Below are 25,132 nucleotides of genomic sequence, written 5' to 3'. Positions count from 1 at the left end.
CATTAATTGGGTAATGAAATTGAAAGCATGATAGTAGATTTATTACTTAAATTGTTGATTATGTCAATTGACCTTTTAGTTAGATCTTTAAGCCTTCATAAAGTCCTCTTGCTCCTTGACAGCAAAAAAAAACAACAACCCTGTGCCAGCAATTATATTCATTTGACAAGTGTGTCTGCGAAGCAGAAAACACAGCAAAAGGAGCAAACCGAGTTCAATGAACTCTTACCTCTGAGGTCTCCAGCATATCATCAACTCAGGCAGCTGAGCTGAATGCTCCGCACTGTGCACCTGTGGTAGGAAAAAAACAGTATAGTTACAGCCTAGCACTTACATGTAAATCGTTGCAGTTACAGGCCATTTAGTTGAAGTTTTGAATTAACTTGGTCAATGACCCAGGAGTGTGTCTGAAGGCAGTGCTTCCCTGGAAGATAAACAAACAGAAAATGAGAGATGGCACACACTGTCACTCACTTGCCACTGCAAACTTTGATCATGAAGCAGCTACAAAGGGCACAAAGGACATAGGGGTCTGCTAAGCCAGTCTTACCCAGAGGCGAAATCAACAAATACAAGCCAAGGAGTGACTGAAGTAATGTAACAGTGGTAACCACAGCTGGTGGCTCTTCTTACAGTTTCCATTTCAGAGCACCGTCAATGACTTCATAATCATCTGGCATTAATTGTGTCTACCGCTGCCCTATCAAAAAGGATTAGCAGCTGAAATTAAGGAAACTAAGGCTTTGTAACTTATTAGCTATGAAGCTGCTGAGTGTAGCAATATAGCAAGAGAAGAAAGAAAACCTCCCTGGTTTGGTGGATGATCTTCCCAATATGCATTAAAAAGTCTTCATTAATTATTTCTGATTGGATTCATTGCAATAATTGAATCGCATCCGCAATGCAAGGCAAGATTTGTCAGCAGTCTGGCCACTGAGGGTAAAGGGATATAGCTTTCCTTCCTTGTTTTTTCTGTGGTGCCACGTCACTGCTCACAGAGCTTCAGAGCCAGCTGAGGAGTCAAGGCTCCTGCTCTGAGGGATGTCGGTTTCCTGATGAAACAAGTAAAGCTATGGGAGGTGACAACAAGCTGAGGGCAAAGGGGGAGAAAAGAAGCGTCTGCAAAGAAGGGGAAAAAGAAAACTTTTCTGGAGGGAAATAAAACATTACTTGCAGTAGAGCAGCTTAAGTACTCATAGTTCAGACGTGACTTTGCTGCAGCTGCTCAGCTGCTCCGCACTGAAAAGGTTTCCAGACGCAGAGCAAATTTTTTTTAGGCACCTGCTAAGGGGCAGCACCTTGCTGTGGCAGGAGTGAGTGGCTCCAGCCTTCCTGTACTGAAACTCACCGATTAATAAAGACTAAATGTTGTCTCTCTCATCCTTGTACAACCACTTGGTAGACTTGTGCTCCCATGTTACATGACAAAGTAAGGGGCTGCCTGGCCTCTCCGTTTGGGTACAGGATGTTCCCTCCTGCATCCTAGGAGTGCTGTAGAGCAGCGGCAGTGCGCAGAAAGAGCAGGACCACCCACGGGTGATGCTGTGCCTCATTGCCTCATGGTGGGACTGCTCTTACATCTGGAAGTAGCTCTGTTCCTAAATGGGTGGACGGAGGATCCTTGTTGTAGCGTGCAACCAGTGGGAAACTACAGAAGGTGTCCTACCCACTTGCTTTGTGGTGTTGTAAAACCAACTTTTAAATCTGCCCTCGCCATAATCTTTCTTAAAACCCGAGGAAGCCCTATAGCTGTTTGCCGGGAAACTGAGGACTCCTACGCAGCAGGGCATGGTGTCAGGAGAAACCGGGGGCTGCTCTGTGAGGCAGGCACACCATGAGCTGCCAGGGACAGCAGGGCAGGCAGAGGCCAGGTCCTCACAACGAGGGGCACAGCCCCATGGGACCCAGGGAGAAAGAGCAGCAGCTCCAGCAACCGTCACCAGGTCAGCCGAAAGCCCTGATGACCAGGCAGGGCCGTAGTGGCAGGTTGGTTCCAGGTGAAGCCAGCGAGTGAAGCCTGGGCAGGGCCGGCGAGGTGGGCGTCTTATAAACACATTTTATACAGGCAGCTAACCTTTATACGTTGGAAAAAAATTGTAAAACATGGAAATCTTGAAAGGAGTATGTTTATTCTTAACTCTGGATAGTCCTATCCAACAGGAAAGGTCTTTTAATTTTAAAATAGACTTACCCCAAAGATTTTGCATGAACAAAGGGAGCAGAATCCCCAAACAGACTTGTGATTCAATATAAAGTTACAAAACTTCCTCAAATTTGGCTGCCCAATACAACATAGAATGTTACTATTCATTTTAGGATCCTAAGGTGAAAGGTAATCAATGATTAGATCTTATGCTCATATTGCAGATATTTCAGTAGCTCATGCTCAGGTGATGTTTCTTCACCAAAACACTGTGACACCGTGCCACAGGAGCACAGTGTCATAGTAAAACCTTGCCTCATACTTTTAAGCTTTGCATGATTCAGGCACAGCCCCAGTATGACAGAAGCCATGATGTAACCGTCATATATAACTTTAGGGGGAAAAACGGTTAGTTTTACTTTAATCTGTTTGCAGTTACAGCTATCATTCAAAGTATATTGCTCCATTCTATTCAGAGAGGGGCACACTGCCCTGCCACCGGGTGTGAGGACTCCTGGTGATCAGCTGTCCCATCATCCTCACTCCTCTGTATTTGTCTCTTGCTCCAGCAATGGATAAAAGGAGTAGCAGAAATTCACTGTTCCTCTGCCAACTCGGATGCCTCCCTGACAAATTTTGATGGCTCAGCATAGACACGGCATCTCCCTTTGTCCTCTTTGAATAGTTTATTTTGCGAACGGAGACTACGAAGCGACGATCAAATTTAGTCTTTTCTGAGCTCAGGCTGAGGTATCACCTCCTCACAGGTGGCATTGAAGGGCTTGGCTGATAATGTAGCTCTTAATGAGGATGTCTTTAGAGGATCAGGGAGCAGCTTTGCAAATTTCCCAGACACAGATCTCCACAAAAATGGCTGCTAAATTTGCTTGTATTTTAAAAGAACAGTGTCTTTTGCATGGTTTGACTGTGTCTGACTGCTCTATACAAAAAAAAATAACACAATCCAGAGTACACAAGGCTAATTTTCAAGCAGGAATTTCTGCCTCATCACTCTTTTGGTGTGGGCCAGCAATCACTGTAAAGATTACTGGCTTCTGCATAGGTGCTGCAACGTGCAAGACAAGCGCTGAGACAAACTTAAAGGGCATAGTGTTAATTTTAACAAATTTTATAGCTTTGTAGTAAAATCAAATAAATAATCAAATCCCCCTCATCAAGGGGGTTTTGTTGTCTATCCTTTGAAACGACAGTAGAGTACCATCTAAATGAAACTGTGTCTCCGAAGAGTGTATGGAATACTCCCAGCATCTGGCAACTCATAGCGCTTTGTGAATCCTTACTCTGCTGGGAAAGAAAAATACAGTCTGCCACCATCTCTGAGAAACGGTCAGCCATGGGGCAGGAGGTCTGACTCACAAGTCTCCCTTCATCTTTTCACAGTAGGTCTAAAATGAGTGGTAGCAACACTGGTGTTTGCAGCAGAGACATCCAAGATGCATGAACACATTGTCCAAGCAAGCGGAGCTGAGACCACAGCATCAGCATGTGACTGGAAAGTCATTGGGACTAAGGGGATCAACAGCAGAAACGAGCAGCCCCTGGGCTTTTTGTGATGGGAAGCTAATGAGTTGGAGGCAGAGCTGAGATGGATCTGGTTGGCTTCTCTTAATAACAACATCTCAGAATTGTTTTCCCTGGATTTTGGCATTCTTTCCCCAAAACAAAAACAAACAGAGTCTATTGCTGGAACATGATTTTTTAAAAAAACACTTAGTGTAAGTCTCATTTGAGGGAGTGATCATACCACAGTAGAAAATAAACAATATAAATAACATCTGTGACGTGAGCTCTGCTATGAGAGCTAATGCTGAATGACATTGGAAACTCCCAGACATTAACTCTCTGAGCTGAAAAGAACAGCCTGTTGCAATACACTGGAACAGGTTGCTCAGAGAAGTTGTGGATGCCCTATCTCTGGAAGTGTTCACGGCCAGATTGGATGAGGCTTTGAGCAACCTGATTTAGTGGAAGGTGTCCCTGCCCATGGCAGAGGGGTTGGAACTAGATGATCTTTAAGGTCCCTTCCAACCCAAATCATTCTGTCCTTCTGTGATTCTATTATAATATTTCTCTGAGCCAGCAAATATCCATATTCATTTAAATAATTATCTGTGCTCATCTAGCATAAATAATCCATGATTTCTAGGATCATGTAAAGGAGTTGTTACCAACCTGCACCTCCCAAAGAACAGAGAGCAGGGTGAGGAACAGGTAAGAGAAAACTCAGTTCCCCAGGGCAGCAGGGCAGGAACCTCATTCAGAGCTCCAGACTACAGCAGTGCAGAGTGCTTCCTATCAAATCCCATCTTCACAACACGGGTAACTTTTCCACCGGCTGAGGAGGTTTGGTGCAGACGTGTCAGTGTGGACCTGGCTTGGCTTCTCTTTCTTTCTCAAATTTTTCCAAACAGCAGTTCAGGAAGGTCAGTTGAGATTCTCATAGTGTCCTCTTCAAGTCTCAGTGGGTGGGATGATGGAAACACACAGCCATCAGCATGTGTGCATAGGCCAGAGAAAGTTTGCAGGTAGAGGTAGTATGTTCCATTGGATCAGCTAGGATTGCTGGAAATACTAGGCAAACTTTCAGGTATGCAAACCCTTATTCAGGTCTGAAATAGAAGCAGCAATTTTCAGAGCTAACTACAAGCTGAGAACAAATGCTCAGATGTTAATTAGGTATGTATCAATTAGGCCTTTGTTTAAAGAAAAGCAATTTGGTAGCTGTGGAGAAGAAAGGATGGTAAAGAGGGAGGAAAGTGAGAGACAGAGAAAGTTAAAGTTAAATGAAGCTGCTTGTCACCTAAGGGGAAGAAGAGACAGGTAGTTTATAGCCTGGGGAACAAGAGTCGATCATGGTGAGTAGGAGGAGAGTCTAATCCTAAAAGTCACATCTACTGAGAGCGTGCTCCTCCATATCAAGTGGCTTTATGAATTTTAATTCTCAGCCTCATCTTCAGAAGGGGTTTTTGGAGGCTGTTCTGAAAAAGAGTGTTTTGGGAGAAATACTCCCCAACTGGCAGCCAGGGCTTTTTTGATTATAGCTTGACCATATGAGACCATTTTGGTGCATACTGATTGCTTCATTTTAATTACACAGTTACCATGAGGCCACTGGATTAATTTTATTGTATTTCTGGGAATGTGGGTGTGGGATTTAGAGAAATTCATGAGGGAGAGTTGAGGGTGGGCCTCATTTTAGACAGGTACGGTCTATTTGAGTGGATAGGGAAGGGTAATGAGTTATCTGCAACACTTTGAGGGGACCATCCTCTGGTTTTACAGGACCTTCTGCTGGGGCAGCTTGTAGGAAGCGGTGTCCTTCCTGCTCGTGCAGGATCCTTTTGAGAAAGAGTTCCCATTTCTGTTGCTGGGAAGCCCCAATACTTGAGAATGCTGTACTTGAGGTTAGCAGTACCATGTATTATTATTCATTGTTCTACCAAAGAAATATTGAAAAGAGTGGCTCTATTCAACCAAATCAGTAGGAAACCAAATGTTTAGTCAATATCATGAGTACCCTTCAGTGAGAGTTCATCTGTTGATTCTGCTCAGCCCAAACAAACCTGAGGTGCTTTTTGATTGCAAAAAGAAACCTCCACACAAAGTCAGTGTTATTTTTACATAGCTTTGTATTAAAGGTAGCCTGAATTTTCTGTGAAATATAAAACTAGTGAGACAAGTTTAGGAAACCTTACTGTAGAATGAAATACTGTTTATCTAACTCCAATGCATTTTTTTTCCCACATATTCATGTACGGAATTCAAATCAGAATATTTTGTAAGGAAACATCACAGGTTTTTATACTATCAAACTGTGCACAGTCTGTGAGCAGTAAAAAACTAGATACTTCTAGATCACCAAAATGTCCCTCAAGTCATAATTATAAATCAATATGCATGTGTATGAAAGATTAGTGTCTCCATAAAGTGCCTGAAATTCAGTATTTTTAGTCTTACTGTGTCTTCTGAAAGTGCCTGCATATTTTATATTCCCTGTGTGCTAAAAATTGTCTCTGTATTTTATGTATTGTTGTTTGTGGAGCTCTATTTGCAAACATAAGTAACAGCTAGTACTGGAGATGATATACAGGCTGTATAACATGTCTGAAGAAAACAAACCTGGAAGCATACAAATGCCCCCAACTATAAATTTCAAGGACACTATGAGGATTTTTAACCTCATGCTAATGCTGTTAAGAGTATACCATAGCTGTGTGGGATGCATTCTCGTAGCTGGCAGGAAGGAAAATAGCTCCAGACTCTGGTTAACGTGCACGTTTCCATGGTTGTGGTACCCATTTGTGCAAAAAAAACGTCGTTTGTGCTCGTCAGTGGGATGTGCAGTCAGTGGGGTGTAATTCCTGTTGCTGCTGTGTATTGTCCGCTGGGAATCATCTGCTGGCAAGTGGTCCCCAAGGTAAGCGTGGCATGCTGGAGCACTTTCCAGCTCCCAGGCAAGATGCTCAGGTGGAGGGTGACCTGGCTGCATGCCCCTGATGTCTGACTGTGACAGGTCGGAGCTGTCAGCAGGGAAGGGGGTTCCCACACAGTTCCCAGATTAGGGGTCTCACATCAGCTCATTTATTCAATAGCAGTGCTGGAAGGTGTTGTTGCTCAGCCACAGTCTGAAAACCAATTTGGGAAGCACTGCTGGTGTCCTCTGCAGAGCCTCAAGCACCCGGTAGCACAGTGCGGAAATCGCAGTGGGACTCTCCAGTGACACGGAGTTTGTCTTTGGCTCAGAGTAGGTGTCCTCTCCCATGTCCTTAACATAATAAATTTTTTACTAGTGAGGAAGGATATAGATTAATTAGAGAAAAGGTTTTCTTCAGTTCTAGGTTGGCTGCTTAATATGATACCAAATAATATTGAAGCTAAGGGCTTTGAGATAAACATCAGAGCATAGTGCTATTCCTTTTCAAAATACAGTCTAATGAATCAACATTAGCTGCTGGGAAACTACTGCCTCCATGGAGTATTCATTTGTGTATCATGGGGTTACTTTTCTGACAACCAGAAGATGTGCTAACCACACAGGTGCACAAAAAGCCAAAGGTCATAGAATCATAGAATGGTAGAATGGTTTGGGTTGGAAGGGACCTCAAAGATCATCTAGTTCCAACTCCTCTGCCATGGGCAGGGAAACCCTCCACTACACCAGGTTGCTCAACACCTCATCCAACCTGGCCTTGAACACTTCCAGGGATGGGGTGTCTACAACTTCTCTGGGCAACCTGTTCCAGTGCCTCACCACCCTCAGAGGGAAAAATTTCTTCCTTATATCTAATCTAAATCTGCCCTCTTTCAGTTTGAAGCCATTGCCCCTTGTCTTATCGCTATATATCCTTGTAAAAAGTCCCTCTCCGGCTTTCTTGTAGGCCCCCTTTAAGTACTGGAAGGCTGCTATAAGATCACCTGGAACCTTCTCTTCTCCAGGCTGAACAGCTCCAACTCTCTCAGCCTGTCTTCATAGGTGAGGTGCTCCAGCCCTCGGATCATCTTCGTGGCCCTCCTCTGGACTTGCTCCAGCAGCTCCATGTCCTTCTTGTGTCGGGGACTCCAGAGCTGAATGCAGTACTCCAGGTGGGGTCTCAGGAAAGCAGAGTTCAGGGGCAGAATCACCTCCCTCATTCCTGAGTCACAGGCTGGTGTAACCCTGAGCCTATCTCTCGTACCATGGACATTCCTTTAATAAAGAGGATTTTTGTTTGTGTTTAGGTTACACTGAGCTTCAGTAGTAACTAGGAGATGTCAGCAATACCAATACTTGTATGCGAATAAGGTAGATGCTCCTCTCAGTACATGGTTATTTCAAGGAAAAAACACAGATATTCCACAATGTAAATTGCTTATATTGTCTCTGTATAACACTATAGCTTTTTACATACCATGCTGTTGGTACAATTGCATTCAATGGGAATGCATTTCAAAGCTCCTCCTGAACCAAGGAAGACAGGAAGAGTGTAGATGGCCAGAATTGGAAACAGTTTTGTACACAATTGCATATGGCAGACCATGAATTTCTCTCAGCACTTGTTCTGACAGACTGACTGAAAATGCGACTAGCAGTGCAAAATCTGTCACAATTTAATGAGATGCTAATCATGCAAAACAACAACTTTTTCCTGAGATGAGGCTTCAAACTTCTTATTTTTGTTGCACGGATTATCACTGAAAGTAATTCTATGCAGCAACTTCTTTCAGCACTCAAGGGGCACCTGCATTGGTTCATACAAAAGATTAGCATGCAAAACACTGAATAATTCAGAATGCTTTGAGTGGGTAGAAAGACGAGTACACTGTTTTTCTGGAAGAAGTTTGCCTTTTTGTAAAAAAACTAGTAAGCTTGAACTTTTTATTTTGAATACAAAATTTCAGACAAAACATTTCAACTAGAAACCACAATTTTTAGATTAAGAAGGCACATATAGGGTCCATATGCCAGATCTCCTCTACTGTCAAGTTTGCTTAGCTAAAGTGCATTTCCCATGGTCATTATCAAGTCTACCTCTGATAAAACAACACAGTCTAGCATGAATACCAGAAGCCACCATTTGCTGTGACCCAAGTCACTTGGGGGCCAAACTTGGCCCACAAGTAGAACAGAGACATAAAGCATTCAAGCAACAACTCTTAAAAGTCAAGAGTTTCAAATTCACATTTTTCAGTTTAAGATTTTTGAATTTCAATCAAAATAGGATTTTTTTTTGGCACATGGGTGATTGCAGAACACTGAATTTAAGACAAATAGCTTTAACAAAAGAATGTATTGAAATGAAACAAATTCATTTCTGATCCGAAGATAGTTTTGTTAGACATTTTGAAACTTGCCTTGATTTTATTACAGCACAGAAACTGAAAAATGCTGCTGATCTTTAAGCTCAATATGATCGGCTGTACATCAAGTACCTAAAAAGAGCAGTAGATGCTGCATTAATCAGTATTATTATTAACCAGTTCTTCTGAAATAATAAATCTCTTGAAGTTCCAGTCTTTGATCTTGCTGTGGATAACCTAACATTTCTGTCTGATAGGAGTTCTGCTGATTTCCTTGGGAAACCAAGCACAGATTCTTGTTCTTGTAGAGTCTCATCAAATTCATTGTCTCTGAAGTTAAGGCTGTCATTTATGTCCATTATTTTGCTGAGATATCATATGCTACATGATAAAGGTTGCAATTTTATTTCATTACATGAGGAAATAAAGAAAAATAGCTTATAGATTAAACTGAGAGAACTGGTGTTAACCTTCCTCTGTTGCAGGAAGCCATCCAAGCGTGTAAAATGTAACATACAGAAATTTCCTGGAGAAGTACTTCCTAAACAAGCGTTGCGTTTCTAATTTTCTTCGGGCTGCTCAGATCAGTACTTCTTTGAGGTTGCACCTATGGGAGAGTAAAAGCAGTTATAGAACTAAAAGACATCCTAGAAAAGCAGTCCTGCAAGAGTCTTCAGGAGGTTACCTGCCAAACTCTCACTCCAAAGCGTTACACCAAAATGAAATCTATCATCAGCAATCCACTCAAAATCTAAATACAAAGGAAAGGATGAACAGCAGAACAAAACAAAAGCTTCACATGCAACACACTGATGGCAATTCCTGGAAATCATTAATGGGTTTTATGCTATCTGAGAGCTTCTTGTGGACACTGCAGCCAGTATTCTTTTAAGCAAAACATGGTGTTGGGTGTTTCTCCCCTGGTTCTCTTAAAGAAACCACCTGTTAAGCTGTAACAAAAACTTAAGCATGCCAATATTTCATGTATTCGAAAGACAGCTCTCAACATCTCAGTGTTTACTCAAGGCAGGCTGTTTTTAAAGTTCCCATGACTGGCATGATTCCACTTCTACCGACAGCAGCCTGTTTTCAAACCAACGCCAGTGGGATCAGTGCAGGACAAAGGCTCAGCAATTTTGAAAACCCTATCCTCATTCAAAATCAGTGCAGTGGATTTCCAGTCCTAATTACTTCTACACTTCTACAAAATATCATTGTGGAGGAAAAGGCAAAGAAAAATTCATTTTCAAATGCATCCAAGAAACAAAGACTTTGGATATTTAAATGTAGTAGTGAGACATCACCTAGATAATTACAGAGTAGCTCTAGGAAATGAAAATTTCTTCCACAGTTCTAAACATGTATCTTCACAGAGCTTCCTAAATGAAACACCACGGTTGAATGGTTTGCTGCCCCCAGCCCCAGTGCTGATTTCATCTACCTCCAAGTAGATGCTATCTGCTGGCTACTGTTCCTTTCAACTTCCCCACCTGATCTCAAGTCGCTGGAAATTATTGGAAATTTCATTGTTCTTCGCAGTGGAATTTTTTATCAAGCCAAGTTGGTTCCTAACTATTGATTAGTCTTCCTGTGGTTTGTTTCTGGAGCATTAATCATGTACAGTCTGTATTGCCTTGGTATTCTTCCAGTATCAAACATCTTAAATAATGCATTTGGTACATATACATTACTGAATAAGTCATAGAGGAAAATGTTAGATAACAAATACGGACAACATGTCTCTGGTATTTAATGAGTCTCAGCACCTCAAGCAAAACCATGAGATAAATATAACTATCCTAGACACATTTCATAAGACAGCTGCCTTCTGTTTTAAACACAACTCTCTTTCTTCCCCCATCTCGTTTTGTTGCTAGAACATACTGCTGTTTTCTAAATTTACCCTTCTTTACTGTTTATTTCTGCAGAGAGGAGAGGTGCTCTGGGAAGTAACAGGATTGCCTGCCTCTGCTCAAGAGACCCATTCCAAGATCTCTCTGCTGCATTTAATTTCTTGTGGTTCAGCCCAAAGACCTTACTGGTGCTCAGCAGAGACATCACTCATTCATTTCCAGAGCACATCAGAAGTTTCCTATGGTCTGTGTTACCCTGGAGATTAATATATGATGAGATTTGCTCCATTTATGGCAGAACAGTTATTTGGCACTTCCTGATCATTCAATTACCAGTCTGTTACGGTAGGCTTTTTCACTAGGACAGAGGTTTTGAGAAGTTCTCTACTACTGTTTTCCCCTAAAATAACAAATTTACAAGTAGAATGGAAAAAATAAACATCTGAAAAAAGCTGAAGGCATTATATTTGTGGAAAGCAAATATTCCCAGATACTGTGAACTGTCATTTGAGCATAAAGTATACCAAACTAGTTAGTGTACTGAGCAACCGGAAAGTTTCAGAGGGGGTCCAAGAGCACCTCATTGAACACTGTCTCTGAAACTTCCTGAAAAAGATCATTATTTGAATCTCATGTTTAGCAAAACACTGGGGTGGGAATATTTCCCAGAATTTGTTGCACAAAAATACTGTATTGGACTCAGATTTACTAAAGGAAAAAAGACATTAATCAGAAAGTTCATCAAGTGATATTGTCGAAAGAGGCAGTGTTTATGGCCATTAGTAGGCAGTTCTACAGAAGATCTTCGTTTGCGTGTGATTTTGAACAGGAGGGAGCCAGAGGACTTGCACCAGCTGGATCTAGACTGCCACATTCTTCCCTGACAGCACTGGGGAAAAACGTAACTCAAACATGCCTGTTTTGGTTTAAAAATCGCATCTGCAAGAATGAGCCATCCAGTCTCTGCTTTGACATGCCATTTCTTCTCACCACCAAAGGAGGAACCGAACAGCAAGTTTGCTCCTGAGGTGGAGACTGTGCCCACGATGGCCAGGTTCCCTCTGCCCTGCTGCATCTTTCATAGTTATTTGCTTTAGAGCAAATGCCCATGCACACCACCTGTGTGGTGCCGTTGACACGCTGGAAGGGAGGGATGCCATCCAGAGGGACCTCGACAGGCTGGAGAGGTGGGCCCGTACCAACCTCATGAAGTTTAACCAGGCCAAGTGCAAGGTCCTACATCTGGGTCATGGCAATCCCAGGCACAATTACAGACTGGGCGGAGAATGGATCGTGAGCAGCCCTGAGGAGAAGGACTTGGGAGTACTGGTGGACGAGAAGCTCAATATGAGCCGGCAATGTGCTCTTGCGGCCCAGAAGGCCAACCGCGTCCTGGGCTGCATCAAGAGGAGCGTGGCCAGCAGGTCGAGGGAGCTGATTCTCCCCCTCTACTCTGCCCTCGTGAGACCTCACTTGGAGTATTGCGTCCAGTTCTGGAGTCCCCAACATAAGAAGGACATGGACCAGTTGGAGAGGGTCCAGAGGAGGGCCACGAAGATGATAAGAGGGCTGGAGCACCTTTCCTATGAGGACAGGCTGAAAGAGTTGGGGCTGTTCAGCCTGGAGAAGAGGAGGCTCCGGGGTGACCTTATAGCGGTCTTCCAGTACCTCAAGGGGGCCTACAAGAAAGATGGGGAGAGGCTGTTCAGGAGGGCCAGTTGTGATAGGACAAGGGGTAATGGTTTTAAAATAGAGGGAGGTAGATTCAGGTTGGATATTAGGAAAAAATTTTTTACCATGAGAGTTGTACCACTGGAACAGGTTGCCCAGAGAGGTGGTGGATGCTCCATCCCTGGAGACGTTCAAGGCCCGGTTGGATGAGGCCCTGAGCAACCTGATCTAGTTGGAGATATCCCTCTTCCTTGCAGGGGGGTTGGACTAGATGACCTTTGAAGGTCCCTTCCAGCCCTAACGATTCTATGATTCTATGATTACTTATATTTTATTCTCGCTGTGCTCTGATATCAATTAGTGAATAATTTCATGAATTTCAATCAGCTCATGCTGTGTGCTGGCCCATTTTCTGTGGAGTTTTCTCTGAAGTAGCATAGCCTCACTGAGGCTGCAGTTCACTGGATATAATTTCACTGAAAGGGAGGCTTGCCTGCTGCTGCCTCAGTGACTTAAAACTCATTTTCTGATGCTATAGGAGATCTCAGATACAACTCATTACAAATACAAAATGCAGATGAGTAGGACCACAACAACCATTTCATATTTAAACCTTGATATGCTACAGCTCTTAGAGCCTCTGCTTGGTTTTAGATTCAAAGTTGTTTCTTCTTCAGATTGATTCAGTGCTCTACTAGCCCTGTCAGTCCTAGTCTGAGAAAAAAAATGGTTTCATTATTCATTACATCCTACACATTGAAGAGAAAAAAGACAGCTCTAGTTGCTGTTGCACAGCTCAACATTAAGGAGTGACTTTCTAAGATGGTCCCCTCTCTGTAAGAATTCAATACCATCAGTGTTTCTCTTACATAATTTTAAATCTCTTTGTACTGTGAGCTTGGCATCTAGTTAACCATGGGTATTTGACAGTCACATGCTTCAAAGACTGCCTGTTGACTTATCATCTGCCCTGGATGTCTTTTTATAGGGATTACTATACAGGGACTACTGTCCTGGGGAAAGCTTTGCATTTGTTTGTGGGTTTGGTTGGGGAAACAGATGCCCAAATCCTGCCAGCTCTTCCAGCTCTTCAGCCAGACAAAAAGAGAGCTAGCAATACGAGGATGAATCAGAAGGTAAAATGTGTGTATCAGCTGATTTCAGAGTTGAACCCTTCAACGATGTTTTGAATACCGATCTCCAGTCAATGAAAGAAGGACTTCTGCTATTACAAGCATGTTGTAGTCATTTCTGCAACCCATATGACATCAGTGATATGAATGATGAACACACATCTGGCATTATGAAACAGGGCTCTGATCTTTAAATTGATTTGACAGATGGCAGTTCCTCAGACACTGAAGCTGTGGAAATGTGTGATAAATGGAAGGCTTTGCCTGCTATTAGCCAGCCAAAAAAATCCAAGTCTAACTGCATTAGAACAAATTGCTGAAATTAATGAGGTAGGAGTACTTCCAAATGTGTCTGCATGCATCACGCATTTGGCTAACTGTTAGAACAAAAAATCAGGGGGGCATAGCTTTCTGTTTCTGAAGGTTATTTTTCCCCCTGCCTGCAGTTTTCAATTCTCATTCCAAATTCACTTCATTTACAGGAAAATACACACCCAAAAGCTCTGGATATCCTCAAAATAATTCAGATATACCATTGTTTCAAATAGCAAACCAGTTCCACCCTGTCAACTTTTTGTACACTCAGCACGTTTCCCTGTCCATCAACAGACATACAGCCTGGAAATTCCTTCTCATTTCTTCATAGGTTAATCCCACCCTCATAACTTCACTCCTCCCCTTCTTCCACAGACACTTGAAAAAATTGTACTATAAACTGCATCTGCCTTTTCTATATCTGTACCATCAATATATATTACTCTTTTAATCAAGATATGCTGACCAATGAGTATCATAACATGACATTCTTTATAGTACATTTTTATCAGTAGGGGTAAAATTATTTGCTTTCATTTGTTTATATTTCTATTTTATTGATCTTTTAATTCAACTTTGATAGCTTAATTTTTCTTTTCAAACAATCCTCAGAGTCAGAGCAGTTATATACAGTGCAATAAATGGAGCTACATTTCACCACTCATTTCCTTCCCAGTATAAAACCACAACCACAACTAAATAATATTTCCAGTTTATAGAGTGTCATTTGGAGTAGTTAAGAAGAAAAATAGATCCTTCCTCATTATCGGAGTCATGACTCACTCTGGATTGGAGAGGAGGAGTGTGGCTGTGGTGGCAAGTGCAAGCCTTACATGGCTGTGCTGAAGTCAGCTGAATTACACCAGGGATGAATCTGGCCCACTACAAATGAGCACTCACTCCCTCTTAGGAAATGGTCTTCTGATTTATCACAGAGACATTTATGGCATATTAAATGGACTAATTATGAAGCTTGCATAGGAGATTGTCCAGTCCTGCAAGATGTCGAGTTCTTAGAGCTCCTTTTGTACCAGTGAGACTTGAAAAAATGTGGTTTCTTGGAGGTGGCACTTGAGACCTGGCAGAACTGGCCCTGTGGCCCTTGTTCAGGTTCAACTGTTTGCGGGACTGCCCCAAAATCTGCTATAGCCAAGGTAACGGATCCTCCTTATTGCACTCAGGTTTTGGAAGGAGCTCTGTGCAATGGATCAGGGCATGAGAAACGTCCCCTGGGATCGGACCTTGGTCCCTAACACCCATTTGGCCTGCAGCTCAGCCCTGGGACTAGGAACAAGAATGACTCTCCTCCAATCGCTGACAGTAACAAAATAGGCAATTAAACAGAAGCCTGTAACTCTACTCTCCATTTGACCTTTTCTTGGCTAATGTAATCAGAATTAAGACCTTCCAGCACCCCTGACTGATGCTCCTGGCCTCCTCTTCCAGTGGCTGGTAATTTTTTCCTCAGCTCAATAATTTAGTTCGATATTCATCATTTTTTAAATGTCTCACACACATTTTTTTCCCCCCTTCTTCTTTGCTGAGGTATTACTTTTCCCTAAGATGATTTGCCATATCTTTTGTTCATGTTGTGAATTGATTGGTGCAATTGCTGGGCAACATTTATCTTCTGTGAATGTTTTGCATTAGTTTCTGATTCAAAGAGTTTGAATGGCCAATAGCTGACCTAAGTGATTTTCTGTTGTCACCTTTTACAATGAGACCCAGCAGGTATTTCAGGCTTTGCGCCCGGTTGGGTCCATGGGCAAGGACTTCTGAGGAAACAAAACCTTTGATAAAATTCTCCCTTAATCTCTCAAACCATTTAAAATTGTAACATTTCACATATGGAACACAAGGGACCAGATTTGAAGCTGATACCCTCAGAGACTCAGGGAGACTACTTACTGCCTCTGACTTGTGCTGAAACTTTCCATCCAGTTTTCTCCCTGGAGTGGGGGGAATGGGCTGTGTAGCAGTTATGATCACCTCTGTTCAATCAAAACTTGATTGAAAAACTTGAAAAATCTTCATTCTCTGTGAGTGCCCTGCTTTTCATCTCATCCCCACATCCAACAGCTTCTTTTAATTTTAAAACTCTCAAATCAAACTTTAGCAATATGGACCTAGTTTCTGGCCTTGTTGCTGTGGTTGATCCTGATCCCATAAGGTGACAAGGAAGTCAACCACAGAAATCTTAACTTCTTTCACTTTGCAGAAGTGGAGGGACAGGATTTAGGTCTTTTGCTCATTCTTCTTGGTTATCCAGGGAGAATGAGGCAATTTGCTGGAGTCCACCCCTTTATGACCTCCTTCACTATGGAAGAAATTCTTTGGATAACTTCTCTTCCTCCTGTTTTTTTATCCCTACTTTTCATTAAAAAGTCCAGAAGAATAAAGATGAAAAACCTTTGGGAATGTTACCAGTATCCAGGCAGGGAAAGCCATCTGAGAAACACAATTTCTGTGCTTAGAAAATGGAGTGGCAGGAAGGCAGGTGGTTTCTGAAGAAACTGTTTGATTCAGCACTAATCAGCAAACAGATAAATGGCTTGCCATCTGACTTCTCCTACTTGACAAGAAATATATTATAACGAAAAAGCACTACAATGTTTTTTGTGCAATATATTGGCAACAGTGGTGACTGAATTTTATTAAAATCCATCCAGTAACACAACTCTTTTTGTCAGGAAACCTCTATTAGGCAGTTAACAGGGAAGGTTACAAATGTAAAATAACAAGACTTTTTTTGTCTGGAAAATGTTTTACTACATTTGTATATAATCCCATAAACGTGAATAACAGATTACAAACACACAGTTTAAGGTAGACCTTCATCAACCTTTATATGCTCTTGTAGATACAAGATGGGGCCATCACAATACACAGAGAAGCCCTTTCCAAACTGAGAAATAGTTCATCTTCACGAACCATTTTTAGATTGCTAAATATTCCTCCAACATATTGAATATAGTTACAAATAATTTTCACTTCTAGATTATCTCTTGACATTTTTCAAAAACATGCATGCAGTTGCTGATACAGCTAAAAGCCTCCGTAACAGACTTGTACCAAATACTGTCCATGGACAATGGGTTTAACACAAACGGTTTGACTTTATGCTGTGTGCCTCTGAAGGATTTCAATGTTCCCTAGCCTCTGGGCTGCAAGGGACCTCCTAGGCCATCTAATCTAGCATTTGACATGGAGGGCTGCACTTACATTAGTGCTTCAGTTTGAATCAGGAGCATGAGCTCAACGCTTCTGAACCCAGTCTCTTGATGGTCCCCACGCACAACACTGTCGTTCTCACTGTGGGGCTGTCTGAGAGCACCCAAAGTGGATCCCTTTCGGATGACTCCAAACGGCTCAATGCCACCTCAGTGCACAACCAGTGCACATCAACCATCAAAGAGCACCCAACCACTGGGAAACAGCTACCACTAACTGAAGTTATCGTCTCCCTCTGAAATGTGTATAGGGTGGATACAGGGTCCTCAGCACAAGCTCTCTGGCTTCTCAGAGCAGACCATAATGTGCCACATGCCTTGTGGACATAAACATTGCCAGTGCCTTATAATCCCGCTCATAAATGTATCAAACACTGTCTGAAACTGTTGCTTAGGGTTATAGATCCATGCTGAACTCTCAGCAGTTCTGTACACGCTTTTCAGCTTTGCTTTAATAGTATTTTGTTTGACAAGTAATTAATGTCAAACATAATAACTGCCAGCCACAAATACATCAGTATCATTGCTATTATTTTTACTGTTATTATTTTGATCATTGTTTTAATCATTGATTGAATACTTCCTAAATTTCATTGTGTGCCAAAAGAATGAGACACACTCTGCTATGATTTATACGCAATGTCATCCCAAGACAGATTTCTGCACTGCACATGTTGAAACAGCTCTTCAAAAATAAATGAGTTATCACTGTGTTGACGAGTGAACTCGGTACCACATCACTGCCACCTTCCCAAGAGAACTTTGGCAAAAACCATCATGGAGGTGCTGAAAGTATTTTACAAATATGTGGCATAAATTAAGGTCCACATTGATGTTGTGCTTGCTAGAAGCTAAGAGAGCCCACCACCACCCTTCAGAATGGAGGCAGCTGAAAGCAGAACAAGTAGAGGAATAAACACTGAGCTCTGCTTCATTATATGTTAGTCACGTGGAAAGGGGCCAAATCTCTAGGGTAGATGGGGTGTCAGCTCTGTGCTTTCCCTTCCATCATTTATGGCTGAGATACCAAAGGTCTCTAAGATCAGTGTAAAGCTCCTGAAGCAACTTCTGCAATGCGGAAGTGTAATTGGAAAATACAGTCACAAAATGATCCAAAGAAAATGCACATTTATTTACTATATCTGCACTGGATTTTGTTTGCAAAGGAATCTCAAACCCCACCTTCAACAATGCCTCCATCTTATATTCACATTTCCTCTAATCTGGCAACTGAGAAGAACAACAAAAACATTACAGACCTCCACTTTGGCAAAGGCACATACATATCAGAATTATTACATGCCCAGAGCAAAGCAAACCTCCACATTATAATGGTTTAATGTATAAAATACGCAGAAGTGAATTCTCAAAAGCCGAACCAGAGTTACTCTGGCTAGAAAGGCTGAAAGAATTAACTAATGGTACTAAGTGCACTGGTGGAGAGAGAGGAGGAGACTTTTGAACCCCAGGAATGATGAAAAGACAATTGGCTTTACCTATGGGAAGTCTGTCCCAGCCAGGACTATCCATCTACCTGACATTTGGAGGAGGAAAGATACGAAAAGTAATGGAAAGGAAAGAGCAGACACTGACTGAACGCCTGTCAGAGTTCAAGGAGTGTCTGGAAAATGCCCTTAGTCATACGGTTTAGTTCTAGGTAGTCCTGCGAGAGCAGGGATTAGGACTCGAGGATCCTTACGGGTCCCTTCCAACTTGAGATATTCTACGATTCTATGAGGGGAAGTCTGTGACTCTGTAACTTTAGCCTGGGAGGTGGGAGGAAGATGTAGCAGGGTGTTGAGGGGGACAGATGTGTGACAAAAGCTTTATTAGACACTTCTTCCAAATATCGGAGGTTACTGTTTCCCCCTCGCCTTCCATCTTTCCAAAAGATCAATCTAATAAAGCTTTTGTCAAAAAGCTAAATCCGAGGCTAACACCCAGGGCACTTATCCTTATAAATCAAATATTCAGGAATGCTGAAGGGATCATTCCACTTACCCAATTACAGCTGTAATTGACTTACAAATGTCTACCTCCACCCCAAATCTATGTTTGGATATAGTACAATACACACTGTGTGGAAAAAAAAATGGTCAAGATACCATTGATAATTATAATCACCTTTGGTGCAGAACTGGTTTGTAAATCTGCAGCTGGGACAGTGAACTTTGAAGACATTGGAGGAAGAGAGGCAACTCCTGTAACAAGAATACACAAGATTACTGTTATTCAGTGTCCACCATGGCATGAACCACAGACCACTCAGGAACATACCTAAATATGATTTTATATGGTGAGTCAAACTCTAGCTAAATTGCTGGGCTAATATGGCAAGGTTTTTGTAGTGGGGAGGAGCTTGCAGAGGCAACTTCTGTCAGAAGATGCCAGAAGCTGACCCCATGTTGGACAGAGCCAGCTCCAGCTGGCTCCAAGATGGACCTGCTGCTGGCCAAAGCTGAGCCCATCAGCAATGCTGGTGGCACCTCTGTGATAACTTATTTAAGAAAGGGTAAAAAACACTGCACAGCAGGAGCTGGGAAAGAGGAGTGAGAAATGTGAGAAAAACAGCCCTGCAGATTGCCAATGTCAGTGAAGGAGGAGGAGGAGGAGGAGGTGCTCCAGGTGCCAGGGCAAAGATTCCCCCTCGGCCTGTGGAGAAGACCATGGTAAAGTAGATTGTCACCCTGCAGCCGACGGAGGACCACAGTGGAGCAAATATCCACTCTGTAGTCCATGGAGTACCCCATGCCACAGCAGGTAGATGTGCCCTGAAGGAAGCTACAGCCTGTGGAGAGCCCACACTGGAGCAGGCTCCTGAAAGACCTGTGGCCCCACAGAGAGGAGCCCATGCAGGAGTGTTTTTTTCTGGCAGGAACTGTGACTCTGTGGGGGACCCACGCTGGAGCACTCCATTCCTGAAGGACTGTACCATGGAAAGGACCTATGCTGGAGCAGTTCTTGAAGAACTGCAGCCCTCGGGAAGGACTGATATTGGAGAAGTTTGTGAAGGGCTGCATCCAGTGGGAAGGACCCAAGCTGGAGTAGGGGAAGAGCATGAACTAGTAGCAGAGATGATGTGTTATGGACTGACTGCAGCCCCCACTCCTGTCTCCCTGTGCTGCTTGTGGGAAGCAGGTAGACAAGTTAGGAGTGAAGTTGAGCTTTGGAAGAACGAGCAGTGGGGGAGGTGTTTTTAGTTTTGTTTTCATTTCTCACTATCCTACTCTGTTATTAATTGACAATAAATTAATCTTCCTCAAGTGGAGTCTGTTTTGCCTGTGACAGTAATTGGTGAGTGATTGGTGAGACCCTCTCCTTATCTTGACCTGTGTGCTTTTCCATCTTATTTTCTCCCCCTGTCCTCTTGAGAAGGGAGACTGACAGAGCGACTTAGTCAGCACTTGGTGGCCAGCCAAGGTCAAGCCAGCACACTAATGAATACAAAAGGAGCCCATCTAGGACTAGTAGAATCAATTTGTCCAGGTTTATTTATTTTCCCTTTTTTTTTTTTTTTGTAATTGCTACATTTTACAATATCATATGCTCTTGAAATCTTTCCACTGCACTCACTTCTTCACAAATTATTTGTTAGAGAGAAAAGCTTGTATGCCTGGATTATAGACTCTACACAATAATTTTATGTCATTAAGTGTTTGATTAAATGTTTTGATAATGATGTGGTTATAAATGCAAGTGGTGGGTAACAATTTGGTGGCGATTTACATTTGCTTTTGAAGAGTCTTTGTGCTTAAGGACTAGAATTTATAATGCCTTAGTCATTTATCAGTAAAATCATAGTTTCATAACTGCCTTTTTTTTCCTTCCTTCTTTCTTTTTTTTCGTACTTTGGTGGTGGTGGTTTTATTTTTACAGACCAGCTGCAAAATATTGCCTAAACTGACTATCATATGTGAATCCTGTACTCCCACCTCTGGCCCCAGAAGATATTTGGAAGAACAAAGGCATTTTGAAAAACAAACCCAGGACTAAAACTACGTTCAACTGCAAAAAACTTTGGTGCTTTCTCAATACTTTTGATGGATCATACTCTAGAAAATCTACAATGTTTTAAAGAAGTTCAGGCGAAGCACTAGTCCTTCACAAATTATTGTGAAATCTTGTCATTTAATTGCTTGACATGTCATCCAAAATGGCTATGTTGAGAAGCAGTTTGATAATACGTGATTCACCAGCTTAGACTTACTTGGGATTTGTTCTGTGTTCCATTGCTCCTCTGGAATGTATCCCTGATTTTCGCTACCGTGTCTTTGCCTGTGTTCCAAATTGCCATCTTTTTTCTTCTCAGACGAAACTTTTCTAAAAACAAAACCACCTGTGATTAGAACTTGATTATGATATAAGAACTCTTGGATAGTAGACTACAGAGAAAAAATTGTATGTCTTACTTCTGAAAAAAAAAGATGCAAAATATATCTGGGCCTTCCAAGTAATTATCTAGTGCAAATCTTGTCTCATATAAGTATTACCTGTGAAATTCTGTTTAGAAAGTTTCCATCAGCTGCATTATCATAAAGCAGGAAAATAAAATGATCAGTCTTCAAAGACTGAAGACTCTGTTCCAGATCATAGGTTTTACTGGAAAATAATTTTGATCTGTAATTCTGAATTACGTGATATTTGGTGGCTTGATAAGGGAACTCCACCTAGGTCACTTATGACAGCTCATCATTTTTGTGACTTGAGCCCACTCAACTGTAAAAACAAAGCATGTTAACTCACATCACCACAGGGAGCTTCTAAGTTATTCATCTATACACTCCAAAGTTAATCTTTCACTTTGAAATTTACTTTACAAGTGAGTGTAATCACAGTGAAGTTGATAGAAATTCCTTGGTTAAAGTTAACGCATCTCTGAATTGGCAGAACAGTGACCTGCATAGCTACACAGTGAGAAAAGAGTTGTGTTTTTATTTAAAACTCTTACGGTAAAAGAGATGCTGCTATTCATCTGTTCCTACCACAGACTCCTCTCCAGGTTCATCTTTGCCTAGATTTCTGGGGTGGCAAGCACAAATTGATGGCAAGACTATGACAAGTCAGGGATTTGTAGGGGAAGGGGGAAATATTCTCAGTTAGTAGTATTTATGGAAACTGCTGCATTTACTGTTTTATGTTTAGTAGGAACTACTTTGCAGGTCCATAGAGCTTCAGATGAGTACTACTGATGCCCATGCAAATCTATGAGCTAGCTATGACTACATGGCTTTTTCAGGAGACAAACATGTTGCATACCACTAAGAAACCTATTGTCATTTCTAGAGGACAAGAGCAATTGTTTAGGAACACCACCTCCACATGTTACATGATACTGTACTGTCTATTTCATCTGATCCTTAGATCTCAACAAACTCAGCGTAGTAGCCAAACCAGAAGCAATTACAACAAAAAAGTGAGGGAGGTACAGAAAGATAGCCAGCCAAGTTAAAAATAAATGTGGGAAGTAAACCAACATATCTTTGATCTCACCAGTTCTTCGCTACTACTACAATGCAGCTTCCAAAATCTGGACAATCATAATTCTTTTTACTGCAGGTAGGTCCCTTCAAGAAATAAAACCACCAAATCTAGAAAATCTGTAAGTGATTGTAAGTAATTCCTGTGATTTCAGTGTCATTGTTTACACATGCTAAAACTTTGCAGAACTGTCAACACTGAGCTTCTAAGTCCAAGCTGAGCCATAGAGCCTGGACTCATCCTAATTCTTAAGTATTTGCTTAACTTTCAAAGTGCAAGCAACGTTTACAAAGTCAGTATGACAACTCATGTTTAAAGTTAATGGAAAAACAGGAACTTTACTGTACTGAGATCTAAAAACATACATTCTGTCATGAAGATATAATTGTATTTGCCAGACCAGATTCAAAGACATAGGGGTAAAGTAGTGTTATGCCCTATTCTGGACCTGTTCAGGTTGTCTGAAAGAAAGCACTGTGCAGACTCGTATCAGACAGGTCAGGTCCTGGGAAGGACATGGACCTGGCCGTGCCAGTCCCCACTGCTGGGCAGATGCCTTCCTGCATGTTGAATTGATTTTGCCTTAGCAGGGCTGACCCTTGCAGAAGGCTTTTGGCAGAACGAAGTCAGAATCCAAGCAAAAAGGCTTTGTAGGATTTTATTCATAGCAATATTGATATGCAAGTTGTACCTGCTTTTCACCTCCTGTTCCCTGCTAATTTAGTCCTGCCCTGTTTATATAGCTGCACTTGCTAAAATGATCAATTTAGCATCACAAACTAAGAAATCACATGGAAGTTTACCAGTATGGCATGTCATAATCAGCATCATTTCCTCAGGAGAAAACAGTGTTTACCTCATTTCCTTACTTTGTTTCGTATCAACAAACTGCTCTACGAATGGAAATCTGTCAACAGACCTTCACAAAATTTCCCCACAGGAGGCTGTTAAGGAAGCCAGGTATTACTGAAGTGAGAGGCAATGTCGTACAACGTTTTGTAAACTCATTAAGAGACCGGGAGTTAAAAGCCCCACAAGCACAGGCAGTGTATGAATCCACAGTGCTCCCTAGAACCTCAGGAAAAAAAACCACCTCCAAATAACGCCACTGAGGCTGCTGTCACAGCCGCACTGGCGCTGATAAATAACATTGTAACGCTGATAACCGTCAGCTCATGATTTCTAAGGTTTTCCAACCCGATGCCATAACGTTACGAACAGCCCTCCAGCGCGCCCGCTAATCACTTGATTAAGTGTTGACACTCATCACCGGGGCGGCTTTATTTATTTACTCAATTCTCATCAGCCTAACGCTAACGAACCTTAAAACAGCCGGGGAGACCGCCTCGTTCGCCTGCCAATCTATCCCGACCGGCTGCGGCCAAGCTGCCCGCCGGGAACCCCGGAGCTTCCCGCCGCCCGGGCCGCCAGTGACCCCCTGTGGCGGCGCGGGCCATCGCCCGGCGCGCAGCCCGCTGCACGGAGGGCTCCTCCTCCCCTGCCTTCCCCCGGGCACCCCGGGGGGAAATCCGAATTTTAAGCCTTGGCTTTGCCCCTCAGCTTCAGCAGGAGCGTGTGTGCGCTTTGTAATTTCCGTGCTCGCTGAATCAGAGGGGGAGCGATGGCAGGATTTCCGTTCTTTTTCACCCAGTTTGGCGTGGGAATGGAGTTCCCCACCTGCTGCGAGCTGCGGCCCTCGCTTTTTGCCCCTCAGGTCAGTCCCCTTCCCTGCACGCTGCTCCCCTCTTCCCCCTCTGTGCGTACAGAACGGGGCAAGGTCAGCCAACCGGGCAGCACGCGAGCACCCTGGGAGCGCGGGGCGGTGGGGCACGGGCACTGCCACGTGCCTCCCACCATCCTGCAGCACCCTGGAAGAGTTCGGTCAAAATGTAAATTCCCCCACCTCATCCAGCTTACCTTATTTCATTTTGATATGTAGAACCTGGGAAATAAAAAAAAAAAAATAATTTAAAATGCAGGAAAATAAAATGTGGAAAACAGGAAACATAGCCCCCATTTTTAAAAAGGGAAAAAAAAGAAGACCCAGGGAACTACAGGCCAGTCAGTCTCACCTCTGTGCCCGGCAAGATCATGGAGCAGATCCTCCTGGAAACTATGCTAAGGCATACAGAAAATAACCAGGTGATTGGTGACAGCCAACATGGCTTCACTAAGGGCAAATCCTGCCTGACTAATTTGGTGGCCTTTTACGATGGGGTTACAGCGTTGGTGGACAAGGGAAGAGCAACTGACATCATCTATCTGGACTTGTGCAAAGCATTTGACACTGTCCTGCACAACATCCTTATCTCTAAATTGGAGAGACATGGATTTGACGGATGGACCACTCAGTAGACAAGGAATTGGCTGGACGGTCACACACAATGAGTTGTGATCAATGGCTCAATGTCCAAGTGGAGACCAGTGATGAGTGGTGTTCCTCAGGGGTCGGTATTGGGACTGGCGCTGTTTAACATCTTTGTCAGTGACATGGACAGCGGGATCGAGTGC

At 42.7% G+C, this 25,132-nt stretch overlaps 1 protein-coding gene across 1 annotated transcript in view; it reads right to left on the bottom strand.

The window, feature by feature from the left end:
* Window positions 1–9,482: 9,482 nt before the first annotated feature.
* Window positions 9,483–25,132, bottom strand: part of IGSF5 (immunoglobulin superfamily member 5) — a 32,756-nt gene continuing 17,106 nt past the window's right edge. The window contains exons 5-8 of the mRNA XM_086608210.1: window positions 24,539–24,563; window positions 21,351–21,463; window positions 19,268–19,344; window positions 9,483–9,548 (exon numbers count right to left, since the gene is read on the bottom strand). Of these exons, the coding sequence (XP_086464336.1) occupies window positions 9,483–9,548; window positions 19,268–19,344; window positions 21,351–21,463; window positions 24,539–24,563 (281 nt within the window). The remainder of the gene's footprint in view (window positions 9,549–19,267; window positions 19,345–21,350; window positions 21,464–24,538; window positions 24,564–25,132) is intronic.

The sequence above is a fragment of the Tauraco erythrolophus genome, chromosome 1 (genome assembly GCF_009769465.1).
Source record: "Tauraco erythrolophus isolate bTauEry1 chromosome 1, bTauEry1.pri, whole genome shotgun sequence".
NCBI lineage: Eukaryota > Metazoa > Chordata > Aves > Musophagiformes > Musophagidae > Tauraco > Tauraco erythrolophus.
Note: the sequence above shows the minus strand (reverse complement) of the source record. Positions and strands in the feature narration are given on the sequence as shown.